General features: G+C 39.5%; 2 protein-coding genes across 4 annotated transcripts in view; one reads left to right on the forward strand and one right to left on the reverse strand.

The window, feature by feature from the left end:
• The window catches only part of gna13b (guanine nucleotide binding protein (G protein), alpha 13b), a 44,896-nt gene extending 35,012 nt beyond the window's left edge, over positions 1-9,884 (reverse strand). For both annotated transcript variants that reach the window (XM_061699639.1, XM_061699638.1), the window contains exons 1-2: positions 9,583-9,884; positions 3,306-3,535 (exon numbers count right to left, since the gene is read on the reverse strand). In XM_061699639.1, coding sequence (XP_061555623.1) covers positions 3,306-3,535; positions 9,583-9,865 — 513 coding nt within the window. In that variant the 5' untranslated portion in view covers positions 9,866-9,884. The remainder of the gene's footprint in view (positions 1-3,305; positions 3,536-9,582) is intronic.
• A 1,841-nt stretch (positions 9,885-11,725) lies between these two features.
• Positions 11,726-15,089, forward strand: part of rgs9a (regulator of G protein signaling 9a) — a 28,853-nt gene continuing 25,489 nt past the window's right edge. For both annotated transcript variants that reach the window (XM_061701262.1, XM_061701263.1), the window contains exons 1-3: positions 11,726-11,947; positions 12,651-12,747; positions 15,035-15,085. In XM_061701262.1, the coding sequence (XP_061557246.1) occupies positions 11,879-11,947; positions 12,651-12,747; positions 15,035-15,085 (217 nt within the window). In that variant the 5' untranslated portion in view covers positions 11,726-11,878. The remainder of the gene's footprint in view (positions 11,948-12,650; positions 12,748-15,034; positions 15,086-15,089) is intronic.

Here is a 15,089-nt window from a genome sequence, read left to right on the forward strand (position 1 = left end):
CAACTTCAGAATTAGGGTTGGGCATTGAGAATCGAGAACCGATTGGAACCAGGACTAACATTCCGGTTTTCCCGGAATCATTCACATTAAGAAATTTTGGTTCCCAGTTTAGATGCCTACAGGCCACCGACCCCGAAGAAGAAGTGACGATAACCAACGAAGAAGCGGCGAAAACCAACGAAGAACGCGCACAAACTATGTTAAAAAGACCAGTCACCTCAGTGCAATATTTAAGATTAAGATTATATTGTGCAAAGGAGGCTTTCACGATGTGTAGAAGTCTGGGGTGCTCCCTCCCGCTCCGAGCATCAGCCAACACCGAGTGGAACTTCAGTCAAGCCAATTGGGTGAGTGAAAGAATAAAATATATCTCTGCCAACAGTGAGGCAGCTAACAAGTTGAACGGTGGGTTGCACTCTTGCACTGATGGATTTTAGTGTTTATTTTAGCCTTCAAACCAACATAAGAGCTGATGACAGACATAAAAATAAAATATAAATTATGTTACCATACTGGAAAGAATGTAGAAACAGTCGCATTACAAGCTTAACACATAACTAAAACTTCACCAAAGGTAAAACTAGCAACTTTACATCACAATGAACTTGGACAAAATTCACAAAAATGTTGTCTCACAGTATCACAAACACTAACCTTGTGTCTCATCAGTAAAGGAATCAACCTTTTAAATAGCATTTGGTTACATTCAATACTGTTTCTGGTTTTACTTTCGTTTTTACTGGTGTCGGTGTGAGCCTTCAAAATAAAGGCTCCAGGATTAAAACAGGAAGTCAAGTTAAAACTTGTACATATAAACCATTTCACACGATAAAACAGTCGCAAATAACTATTTTAACAATGTTATATACAACTTTTAGCTGAAACAATAATTAATAAATATTCAGTCAATTGGGTTAGTTCCACACACATTGCCTAGGTTTGATATTGATACTGGTACATAAAGAATGCCAAGTCAAATGTTCATTTTAGTTTATGCTGCGGGCTGCTAAGAAAATGTATGTTCATAATTTGGATACCCTTTATTTAAACCTTGCAAACTTTTTTCACCCAGTCCAATAAAATAATCGGAATCGAGAATTGTTTGGAACCGGAATCATAATGAGGAACCGGAAACGCTCAAATACAAACGATGCCCAACCCTATTTAGAATAGATTTTAAATTTCTGCTACTGGTCTATCAATAATTGAATGATTTTGATCCTGAATACATGAAGGATATGCTAATGGTATATAAACCGAGATCTACAGATTCACAGTGACGCAGCATTTAGCTGTTATGATGCACACATATGGAATAAGTTGCCAACAGAAGTGACATCAGTGTGAATGTTTTTAAGGCCAGGTCTTTTTTCCTCATGCTTTTTAGAGCATTTCCACTTTTAAATATTTCTTGTACTGTACGCTGTTTTAATTGTATTTTTATTTATCTGTTTTAAATCTTTATGAGCTGTATTTTAATTTGTTTTTTAAATGCTTTTAATCATGTAAAGCACAATGAGTTATCTTGCGTATGAAATGCGCTATAGAAATAAATTTGCTTTGCTTTGTGAAAAAAAGGCTGCTACAGATGCATATTGATGAGGTAAAACTGTTGAGAATGAAGTTTACTGTGAGCAAGATGTTAGAAAATTTGGGAATGCTTTCAGGAAGGAATGGTGGAGGAAGAGTGACAGCAAGCACAAAAAGAAGACTCTCCTTCATTGGCTTTCCTGTGTGCATCTGTGTTCGGACAGCAGCTGCAACTCTGCTCCATCAAACGTGAGGAAGAGGCTTTATCTGTTACTGTCAAAGCTTGTCTGTACAGTCCAAAGACCCCATGCGATTTAGCACATGCCACCTGTGGCAACATACTGACTATACTGCACTTGGTTTTCACACCACCCACCAAGGGGTAGGACACAAGACAGCGGAGGGAGAACGATGGCACGGTGCAATCGTGTCCATATTTGGCACTGGTTGCTATGCTACTAAACAGAAAGTAGCCTGGTGCCTTTTCCCACTGGTTTGAACATAAGGTAGTAACAAAGGTAATAATAAGGAGGAGGAGGGGTGATTCAAGTGAAGTATGTGTGGCTATGCCATATTTTATTTTATTTTTTCATTTAAAAAAATGCTAAAATCACACATTTCTACCACTTTCAACCAACTAGTGGAGTGGATATTTCCTTCCATTACTGCCTTTTTTACTAGACTTTACACCGATCTGATCGGCTTGATCGGTATCGGCCAATAAGTAGCATTTTATGCTGATCGGTTTAATGTTATAATTCGCCGATCCGATCAATCCGCAAAAGACATTTACGCCACATCGCCATCGTGTACAGTATATGTGAATGCAAAAGCTAGTTTATATTTAGCCTTGTCTGGTGTCTTTTGACGTAGTACTGTAAATATCTGACTGCCAATAAAGTTATTTAAAAAAAAAAAAACATGTCAGCGGTGTGGGACAGACAAAACGTCTGAGACAAACAACCCATAATGCATGGATCAGACGACAAGATAAATTTGGTCTTTCACGATTACACTGCAATAAAATTGTCACCGGAAAAAAGCATTCACATCACACTCAGTTGGAGAAGGCTTGCTGAAGAAATCTATCTACAAGTTTCTTTTTTTATATTCATCTAGGCTTAAGTTTTTTTCAATTAATGATTTTTAAAAATGATCTAAAATAAGGAGGCACGGTAGACAACTGGTTAGAGCGTCTGCCTCACAGTTCTGAGGACCGGGGTTCAATCCCCGGCCGCGCTTGTGTGGAGTTTGCATGTTCTCCCCGTGCCTGCGTGGGTTTTCTCCGGGCACTCCGGTTTCCTCCCACATCCCAAAAACATGCACGAATTGGAGACTCTAAATTGCCCGTAGGTGTGAATGTCAGTGCGAACGGTTGTTTGTTTGTAGGTGCCCTGCGATTGGCTGGCAACCAGTTCAGGGTGTACCGTCCTGCCCGATGATAGCTGGGATAGGCTCCAGCACGCCCGCAACCCTAGTGAGGAGAAGCGGCTCAGAAAATAAATGGATGGATGGATGGATGGATCTAAAATAATAATAATAATAACAATAATGAGAAGAAGAAGTGTTAGTATTAGATGTAGTAGTCATATTTTAGTAGCACTGTGAGCTCATATGGCTGTATCTGGAATGGAGGCATATACTCTGGGAGTCAGAAGAGGCGTATTGCGATTCTGCCATATTAACGACACAGGTCTGTGGCTTAAAGTATCAAGATTTTCTGTTTTGATACTGTATTGTTATAGCTGTATGAAACAAACCCTTTGGCTACTTACCAATTGGAATTCTCTGCGACGGTCATAGGCATTCTGGATTCCCTGGTCAGTCCACAAGATCCGAATGGATGGTAGGTAGTGCTGGAAAACTTTGGGCTGCACCATACCATGGCCGTGGGCCATCATAGACCGGGTGTCAAATGCCATCAACATATCTCCATGACGCTGATTGGACAAGTTGCCCCATGGGATGTGAAGCTTCTCTCGAGCATCCACTAAGACTCGAATACCTGGAATAATAAAACACTTGTACTAATTCTTAAGGTTACAGTTGGTGTCATATCCTATGACAAGTACACAGATGGGGTTATTTTAGGAAAAACACATCTGTAACTTACTTGACATAACCTCATACAAGGGCTGGTCATTATATTGAGTTGTTACGAGATAGCAAAATATTTTAGAATATATGCGATATATGAAACAATACAATTTATATCGGCAGACATGAGTGTTCCATTTAAAATACTGAATTTGATTCTCTTGGAAACATTTGCAGGTATGTGAGGGTCTACCTTTCACAGGATTGGCACTGGGTCATGAAACCTCTTAGCCAATGTGGCTAAACTGTATAAAAATCTCCTCGTAGTTAGCCACAGCATTACGTGTGTTTATGTGGCTAAACCTTTAGCCACGCTTAGCCAGTGCGCGTCACTGGGAAGCCGATAAGCTTGCAACGATGTGGGCCCAATCGAATATTACCTAGTCATCAATCAGGACTAGGGCTGAACAATTTGGGAAAATACTCTAATTGTGAGGTAGTTTTCGTTTTTATTTTTTTTAAACAAATCTTGTGATTTCGATTTAGCATGGAATTTTTGGGATAGGTTTAGCTTCAGCATGATTCACTCAACGCAACAAATAAATAATTCAATAGTATGACCAACACAACACTGGATAGACCATAAATAACTCTTTCGTGATGGCCAGTCCTAAATGTTATGATGAATTGATAAGAATAACAAATCTTTATTTTACTATTGAAATGTAAAAAGAAAAACCTTCCATCAAACTGACTTATTGATTTAACTTCATGCCTTGTAAAAATGTAATAATGTATAATGACGCACTTGCCAGTAGTTTTCATCACCAAGATGGAGCAGATATTGGTGCATTCCTAATAAAAATTAGGCTTTACGTGATCAGGATTTTTGGGGCCGATCAGCGAGTTTAAAAAAACGATAACCGATCAAATCACAAGATGGAGCAATGTTTGCATTTAAATTACTTGTTCATTTACTCTATATACTTGTGTACTTAATTGCTCAAATTTTTTTATTTACAATAAATACTGTATCTTTGTTCATCTATTTATGACAGTGAGGCATAGTGACAGACAGAACAAATGAATGATCTTCTATTAGATGGCAGGAAGTACATACAGGAATTATTGTGACATTTTTGTTTGTTGGTGTGCAGTGAGATTTTTCAATTGTAAAATATGTGCCTTGGCTCCATAAAGGTTGGAAATCACTGCTCTAGTCTGATCATGTATTCTAATCAGTCAGGTCAAACCAACATTACAACATGACAGAAATAATGAGTGCTAACTTACTGTAACACACACCAAAACTTTAGAGCATGATTCGACAGAACGCCCGCATGTTCGCTTACAACCGTTAGTGGTAGCACTAGCTTGCTAGGCTACATAACATTTTGTTGTGTGCTTGGGAGCCGTATCATATTAAAAGTATGTGAACATACCTCAAGCAAGCCTTAAACGAGCATCCTCTCCCGAGCACCGGTGACAACCAACACACGTTTTTGTTCTTATAAACACACGGCGCGAGCCATTATTGTTGTCGTCACCATGTTAATGAGTGTATCCGGTCGCGTTTGAGTTGACAAGATGAAGCCCAGTGATCGTAAAAAACGGGATGCGGTGGTATCGGAATACAAGATTTTATTGCAGTAGTCTGACATATTGCAATTGTGAAAGACCAAATTTCACATATTACACGTTGTCTGTCTCAAACATGTAGTCTGTTCCACACCGCCGACGTTTTTTTTTTTTTTTTTTAAATAACTTTATCAGTGGTCAGAGAGTTACAGTACTACGTCCAAAGACATGCGACGAGGCTAAAACTAAACTAGCTTTTGGATTCAAATATACTGTACACGAAGGCGACGTGGAGTAAATGTCTTTTGCGCAGCCGATCAATGACCTCATTGATCGGATTGGTGAATTATGACATTAAAGCCAATCAGCATAAAATGCTAATTATCAGCCGATACCGATTAGGCAGATCAGATCGGTGTAAAGCCTAATAAAGATATATAAAAATATAATTAATATCCATCCATCCGTCCATTTTCTGAGCCGCTTCTCCTTACTAGGGTCGCAGGCGTGCTGGAGCCTATCCCAGCTATCATCGGGCACGAGGCGGGGTACACCCTGAACTGGTTGCCAGCCAATCGCAGGGCACATACAAACAAACAACCATTCACACTCACATTCACACCTACGGGCAATTTAGAGTCGTCAATTAATGCATGTTTTTTTGGGATGTGGGAGGAAACCGGAGTGCCCGGAGAAAACCCACGCAGGCACGGGGAGAACATGCAAACATCACACAGGCGGGGTCGGAGATCGAACAGAATCTCAGAATTGTGAGGCAGACGCTCTAACTAGTCGTCCACCGTGCTGCCTAGGACAAGATTAATAGTGTTATTTATGCGTAGAAAATTCTTGCAGGCATTTTTTAGTACACACCGTGCCGCCATAATTAATATAATATAAATAATAATATTTACTAACACCATATTAGTAACGATCAAGCTACAATGGAGGTAAAAGGAATACGTAATTAGATATCCTTCATATTCTGATAACACGTACAAAGGGTTCCCAATGCTCTATCAAGGCACAACAAAATAGTATGCTGGATTGATATATTTATTTTTCTAATCTAAATGTCTCTTCTAAATGTGCTAGTGTGTGTCAACAGTGAATGAGACAACTTAGTGCTAACAGAGGTCCTACCAAATTCATGAGGGAGACTGACATTAAGTTTCCTGTTTGGTGTAAACATCATCAACTGTGTCATTTCCCCTTGACACTGAGCGGACCTTTCCACCCTCTCAAATAACACTTCCCTATTTGCTCTAATTCACAATAATGTAAGTACTTTTACCAAACAACTGCTTGTGCAAATGGAAGGAATTTTAACTGGTAATTATTTGCCTAATGGTAAATTTCAATTCCATGGCCACCACTATACCAAGACACCAACCACATATTAGCTTATATGATAATACTGACGCCAGCCCCCAGTCTACAACCAAAAAACCCGCATGTACATGAGTAAATCCTTGGATGTTGACACAGGTTATAGCTATTATTAAAATGGATTTTTGTGGTGTGATTAACAGTTACGAAGGGATGAGTGGATGTTGCTACTGGAAGATTCCACTAGAGCCAATTGTGTTTTTTGTTTTTGGAGACTTATAATTGACGGATAGTTTTTATAGCTATGTAATAGTGGTTAACAGCCGCACCTGCCACCCTGGGGACCCCGGTTCACACCCACAGCTGTGGTGCTGCTGTAACATCATTACAACGTGAACAAATAAATGATAGCAAGGTCTCCCTAATCTTGCCTGTTATGTATTTACAGTACTTAAAGTGTGTCCTCATCCACCCAAATCATTTATAATTTATATCACAGGCTGCTTTCAAGAATTGCAAGACAATGTGAGGTGTATAGGGCACTGGAGAATTTCAATACATCAACATGATACAAACTATTATGGATGAAAATTGTTTTTATTAACTGATCGTTAAGACTTTAGTTAATTGTGAGCAATTGATTGTTGATTAAAAGCATCTTGAAGCGCTTGAAAGAAAATTGAGGTGCAGTATTTGGCTGCAACATTCAGAACAAAATAATCAGGGAAGGGAATCTCCAGTCACCTCACAAATTTAATTTGGCTACCATTCAGAGACCTTCGTTCAGATCTGACTACAGCTTGTCGATGCATCTTGAATCAATTGATAGTTGTTGTTTTTTTCTATAAATTGCTTTTTTCTTTCTGTGTTACTACTTGTTACTTTTAAAACAGCATTTTAAATTACCCACATTTCCATTGAAAATTTTATTTACTTCCATTATTTGTCATTAACAGAAACGGGAAGAGCTGTATGAATCTGAATGTTACATCACAGGAAAAAGACAAAAGTGACATTTCAATTGTGTGTATTCAACTTACTGGCAACATCATGCCACAAACTGCTGAGGCGCTCGCTCTGTGATTTGACATTACTGACTGTGAGGTGGGCACCTTCCTCAGAACCACAGCCACAGACAGACCAAACGCAACATAAATGGCGGCATATATGCTAGTTCAGGTGGGTTTGGGTTTCGCATCACATGATCCGGTTGGCAGATTTAACCATGAATTAATTGTGTTAGTGAGAGGTGATTTACTTGATATCTCTCAATCTTATTAAGTTGGCGCAATGGTTTCTACGCAAGCAAGAAGGCATGCACATCAGGCGTTGCACTTCTGCTTTCCATTATTTAATTTTTTTTGCATCAGTATTTCGTTATTTAATTAGTAACATGACAAGTGGCTGCCATCTTTGTGGAATTTTCTAAAAAAAAGAAAAAAAAACATGGAATAGACACTTCAAACGCCTCTAAAATTCTCAATAACAAATAAATTCATGAAAAAACAATTGATGCTTAAGTACATGACCCTACTGTGGAAAATGCTCCTCTCACTAATAACGTTCCATTTGCGCAAGTGAAGTCGTGTTTTTAGGGCAAACCACGTCAAAGCACTTCCTCCTGGTTCGGTTGAATGGCAAAGGGGACCCTGACAAAGCACGCGTAGAGCTTTAAAATGTCTGTCTTTTTTTTTTTGTCAACAAGTGTTTGGGCTTCGTTCATGTTTACATATAGCATATCCATCCATCCATCCATCCATTTTCTGAGCCGCTTCTCCTCACTAGGGTCGCAGGCGTGCTGGAGCCTATCCCAGCTGTCATAGGGAAGGAGGCGGGCTACACCCTGAACTGGTTTCCAGCCAATCGCAGGGCACATACAAACAAACAACCATTCCCACTCACAGTCACACCTATGGGCAATTTAGAGTCACCAATTAATGCATGTTTTTGGGATGTGGGAGGAAACCGGAGTGCCCGGAGAAAACCCACGCAGGCACGGGGCGAACATGCAAACTCCACACAGGCGGGGCCGGAGATTGAACCACGCTCCTCAGAACTGTGAGGCTGACGCTCTAACCAGTCGGCCACCATGCATGTATTTAACTTTTGCCCGGAAACAACAACCATAAAGAAAATGAATTTTTGCAAATTCGCTTTCAAACTATCATGTCATCAACCCATAGTCATGCACATTAGTTCGGCATACACAGGAAGTCCGCTAACCTGTTTTCCACATACAGCAGATTTCAGCCGCTAGGACCGATTGGTGGATATTTTTAACTGAAAAGTGTCAACCAATTAGAGAGGGGGTTCCAAGAGTAGCTGACGAAATGAAACTGTCGAAGAGATATGTTGAGAAATTATTAAGTTTTACAATTTTACTTTAATTTAAAGGCGTTTTTGACCACGTTTTTATGTAGGTGATATCACACAAAAATGTTCCCCAAAAGGCAATTTTCTTTATCAACACAAAAAAAAAAATACATTTCTCCAGAACCCATCAACTGACTTTCAAAATTATTGTATTGTACTCACTCAGGTTAAACTGGACATTCCAACTACACTCGGCATTTTGACAGACTTCAAACTTGTCACGTTGCTAATTTAATAATTGATTATTCACATGCAATTACTTGATTTAAAATGTTCCCATCTGCATCTAAGAAGCCATTTTTTTCCCTCCCACCCCTAGTGATAAGCTACACCACGAAAAGTTGGTAGTCCAGTTGGAGAGTAATGTCCATGTTGACGTTTGGTGATAGTTTCAGTCAAGACACGTCATTGTACTAATTATGCTGTCACGTTATCTGCTCACAATGACTGGTTGCGAAAGCAGCAACCATCGTAGCATACCATACACGCATAACGCATAACGCAACATGCATAAAGGACAATTACACGGGCTGGTCCCCCTAACCCTCCGTGGAGATGAACACAAATAACATGGGCGTATCTTGCAAAGAACAGAGAGTGGCCCCAGTCATCTCAACGTGCAGTTAGCATAGCTACCATCTTCATCACCAATGTTTACACACCAACTCGACTTCAACGTGTCAAACAGACGACCACCAACTCCGAAAAGAGCAAATGTATTAGTCGTAGTCTTACCTTTAATAACATTGCTATAAATAGTGGCTCTGAATTCTTCTTTGGCCCTCTGATCGAAGTCCTGCCCATGGATTATGCGCATCTGCTTTAGGAAAGTAGACTTGCCACTCTCGCCTGCTCCAAGTAATAGGATTTTAACGAGCCTTTTCACGTACGTCTTATCTCGAATAAGACACTTATCTATCTCTTTAGATTTCCGCAACTGCTCTGCTTCGCCGCTAGTGAGGAGACAGTTAGGGAAACAGACAGATAAAACAGAGCGGGACGGCAGGAAGTCCGCCATCTTTGTAACAACTTCATCGATGCACAACGAGGAAGACTGAGCACAGCCAAAGCGGCCGCCGCTGCTGCATTCACAGTCGTCGGAATCCTCAATTTCATTCACAAAACCTCACCATAACACGGATTTTTATTGCCAGCTTTGCAGTGGAGTTTTTCTTTGTCTAATTTGGATGCTTTTACTTCGATATAAAATACAATAAAGTAAAACGCAAATGCACCACTACACCATCAGTGACTATTATCATCATCATCATCATCATCATCATCATCATCATCATCATCATCATCATCATCATCATCATCATCATCATCATCATCATCATCATCATTATTATTATTATTATTATTATTATTATTATGGGTCACTGATGGTGTAGTGGTACACTCGCCTGACTTTGGTGTGGGCAGCGTGGGTTCAGTTCCCAATGACAGTGCGAGTGGTTGTCCGTATCTACAGTATATTTGCCCTGCAACTGACTGGCGACCAGTTCAGGGTGTAGTCATCCTTTTACCCAAAGTCATCTGGGATAGGCTCCAGCGCCCTGCGACCCTAACCAGGATAAGCGGTGTTGAGAATGGATGGATTATTCATTCATACATTCATTAATCTTCCATTCCACTTATCCTCACTAGGGTTGCGGGCGTGCTGGAGCCTATCCCAGCTATCTTCGGGCGAGAGGCGGGGTACACCCTGAACCTGTTGCCAGCCAATTGCAGGACACATATAAACAAACAACAATTCACACTTATGGGCAATTTAGAGTTTTCAATTAACCTAACCTGCATGTTTTGGGGATGTGGGAGGAAAAAACATGCAGACACAGGGAGAACATTCAAACTCCACACAGGCGAGGCTGGGATTTGAAACCCGGTTCTCAGAACTGTGAGGCAGATGTGCTAACCAGTCATCTACTGTGCCACCAGGATGGATTATTATTATTATTATTATTATTATTATTAATAATTGATGATGCACACATTATTATCTGTGCATCAATCGTTCATTCTATTTTCAAAAATCAAAGGAAAAAGGGACTGATTATTTTGTTATTTTGTTCTTGTTAATCTTACAGAAAAAAAAACAAAGAATGCATGATTCTTTCACATTTCAATTTGGGGCTCAGATCAAAAATGCAAAATGGAAAACGAGCCAGAAGACTGAATTTAATTTCAATATTTAATTGGTGGGTTTACGTGACTCCGAATTTTACTACTTAGATACTTTTTAGCCCCCACAATCAGGTGGTCCACAACCACGATCCATCTGTCATACAATATTGAGAACAAATTATAAAATGTGAACTATGATAGAAAGTATTGTAATATTTTGTTGCTATGCCACTTAATATTGTTCCTGCCTCCAAATGTTTGTACTTTTTGACAGTAAAATCTTTCCGCCTACACTTTTGTCAATGTTTCTGCACTTGGCTTTCCTCTACCTTTAGTTTTCTAACCTGTCCCCAAACAATAGGGTTAGGTTTGAAGGAACAAAAACACCCAATTGTATGTAGTTTGGGGAAAATCACATTTGGTGAGGCCTTTTTTAAGAAAGGTTTCAAAAGCTTCTATCTTTAGATATTTTATTTAATTATTATACTGTATCTCTTTTACCCTATAACATGTTTTTATGGTTGCTAACACTGGTTCCAAATCAACAGTAATGTTCATTGACAAGTTGTTATTGACATTGGCATACATCTCTATGCATCACCATCAAAAACACAAAACCATCTAATATCAGGTTTCTCTTGTGTCTACATAATTCTTAGAAGAACTGTTCTGACAAGCAGGAGGGTTGAGTGTAGAGTGTAGTGTACTTGTAGAGTGTGTACTTGATGCAGCTTATTGCTTGCTAAATCCTTCCTCCCCTTCTGTCGAACAATCCCCACGCAGGACGAGTGTGTTATCGAGTGTGTTATCTACTGCATACATACACTTAAAGACATCATTTCAATTTATTGCTGTGAAATTTCTACAATACTTGTCAAAGAAGTCTTTTTCTTCATCAACAAATATGACAATCAGAACCGCCCGTCCAGACCGAGGACAACATTTTCGGCCACGTCTGCACTGTCTCAAAAAGGTACTGTACCTGTATATAATCATTATTCAGTTAATCTACAGTATGGTGCTTATTTCCTGGTTAAAATGTGTTCTTCTAAAAGTGTCAACATTTTCATTTTGTTTCCCAGAAATACAATTAAATAATAAATTGCCTTGAGTCAATCAAGTAATAAAATATTACTTGATGATTTAGTCTGCAGTGTATTTATCCAGGCGGCACGGTTGGACAATTGGTTAGAGCGTCAGCCTCACAGTTCTGAGGACCTGGGTTCAATCCCCGGCCCCGCCTGTGTGGAGTTTGCATGTTCTCCCTGTGCCTGTGTGGGTTTTCTCCAGGCACTCTGGTTTCCTCTCACATCCCAAAAACATGCATTAATTGGAGATTCTAAGTTGCCCGTAGGTGTGACTGTGAGTGCGAATGGTTGTTTGTTTGTATGTGCCCTGCGATTGGCTGGAAACCAGTTCAGGGTGTACTCCGCCTCCTGCCCGATGACAGCTGGGATAGGCCCCAGCACACCCGCGACCCTGAGGAGAAGCGGCACAGAAAAAAGATGGATGGATGTATTTAGCCAGGAATCAGATTTGAAATATTTTCTTGGCCGTCAAATTTAAAACGATCTCAACTCACCCTCAAAATAAGTGTTCTCTTTTCCTTGTGAAACATGTTGGACTGTGCTCTGATTTATTGTCATTATATGAATCCGTGTGGCTGCCATTTACAGTTGGATGCCATTGTGGTTGAGATGCAGGACCCAAAAAGTGGGCTTAAAAGCTCTGAACAGAAACTCAACGTCACCACCATTCCACATGTCATTGCTGGTAAGATACCAAAAGTTTAACTTTAGTCTATCTCTAACTACATAAAATAAGATTGAAAAAAATATATAAATATAGACTTAAATACAACACTCAACTAATTTAAAGAACTAATATTGGGCAGCATAACCTTCTATAGATGTACGAATTAAGAGGTAGATGCAGGGGGAGTTAGATCATCATCAAAATCTACATTTGCATTGGTGTTAAGTGGAGGGATCTGAATAGTGTAATTGTATATTTTTTTTTTGTAAAAATATACAATGTAGATCATTAATGGGATTGTTGACTAAAATCTGAATTAAAAGCTGTTTGGAAGAATACAATCAGGGCAATAAATCCATAATCCTCACCATAACAGGCACAATAACAGTACAGGCATTTGGTCAAGTAAAGCACAAACATTTTACTTTCCAGCTTGTAAAAGATGTTATTTTAGAAGTAAATTAAGACAAGATAATAGCATATCAAAATTATTATAACTTAAAGTATACACTCACAGGACGATGACAGCTACTTTGTCAGTGCCTGACTGCATAATCTCTTCATGGTTTTCTCGGTTCTGCATCATATAGTAAGCATTGGTATTTCCCTTGTACATTGTCTTGTTAAAACTATTGCATCATATTGTCTGTTATTTTGAGCAAGAAAGATAAATTTACAAGAAGAAAAAAATATAGGCAGTACGGTGGACGACTGGTTAGCGCATCTGCTTCAAAGTTCTGAGGACGGGGCTGCAAATCCCAGCCCCGCCTGTGTGGAGTTTGCATGATCTCCCCGTGGCTGCGTGGGTTTTCTCCGGGTACTCCGGTTTCCTGCCACATCCCAAAAATATGCGTGATAGGTAGATTGAAGACTCTAAATTCCCCGTAGGTGTGAATGTGAGTGCAAATGGTTGTTTGCTTATATGTTCCCTGCGATTGGCTGGCGACCAGTTCAGGGTGTGCCCTGCCTCTTGCGAGGAGATAGCTGGGATAGGCTCCAGCACGCCCTCAACCCTAGTGAGGATAAAGGGTACAGAAAATGGATGGATGGAAAAAAATATAATCTCAATCACCTTTCCCGATTGCATTCTAACAAGATGTGAGGGAACACAATCTGTCGTGGCTGTCTAAGCTCCTACCACAGGCTAAATAAGGAAGCGCACAATTGGATGAGATCTGGACAGATCTTTAGAAGCCAAACTGGGTTTTTAATCTGGTCAAAGACCAGGGTGAAAGGTTAATCTAGCCACACGTCACATGGCCACACATTGTCATCCAAAAATGATGGATTTAGTACCTCCTGTGGATAAACCAATTTTCACATGGAAAAGAGTAAAAGCTGATTAATTATTGCCTTTTTCTATTTCTGCATGTTGTTGAATTCCAGCTAAATCCACTGAGGCAATCGAGCCCAAGTATACATAGTTCATAAGAAACTCAAAATAAGATGAATGATCTACAGCTATCATTAAATCAATTTTATCCAAACACATAGATTAGATTGTTGATACCCTTCCATTATGAAAGAAAAATGTAAATAATTTGATGAAAATCAGGCTTTTTTTCTTTTTTTTTTGTCGTCCAACAAAATAATTTTAAAAAACAAAACAAAAATGATGGTACTGTATTTTTTTCTGGTTCTTTTGTTGATAAACTGCTGGAGGGAGTCAATGATCAGGGCTTCAGCATATTGTTCTCAGTCGTTCTTGGGTGTTTTGCCTAGTCTTGAGATTTCATGACCCCGCACAAGTTCAAGACACCCTTTTCACACACAAAAAAAAGCAATTTTCATTCATTAATTTTCAGGACAGTGTGAATGTGTGTCAATACTTTACCATACAGTCACCGTTGTATGCTACTGTCACAAAAGAATTAAACATTTTTACTCAACTATCCACTAAAAAAGGGACAAATATTCTGTGTGATAAACCCTGCTGGTTGGATGGATTATGCTCATATCATCCATCCATTTTATATACCACTTATTCTCATTAGAGTCGCATATAACTGGAGCCTATCGCAGTGGACTTGTGGTGAGAGTTGGGATACACCCTGCACTGATCGCCAGTAAATCGCAGGGCACATAGCATAACCACCATTCACACATATGGGTACTTTAGAGTCTTCAATTAACCCAAGAAACATGTTTTTGGGATGTGGAAGGAAGCCGTAGTAACCAGAGAAAACTCATGCAAGCACAGTGAGCATCAACTCCACATAGACATTTTCCAGTGAAGAATGTGTTTCACTGTGTTCACTGTATTTGTTCTTGTTTAGTATTACAGTTATTACCTGTCTCCAAACAGGTAAAGACATCATTGCATGGATTGCTAACAAGATGGCGTTCACCACAGAAGGTAA

The sequence above is a fragment of the Phycodurus eques genome, chromosome 16 (genome assembly GCF_024500275.1).
Source record: "Phycodurus eques isolate BA_2022a chromosome 16, UOR_Pequ_1.1, whole genome shotgun sequence".
Classification (NCBI taxonomy): Eukaryota; Metazoa; Chordata; class Actinopteri; order Syngnathiformes; family Syngnathidae; genus Phycodurus; species Phycodurus eques.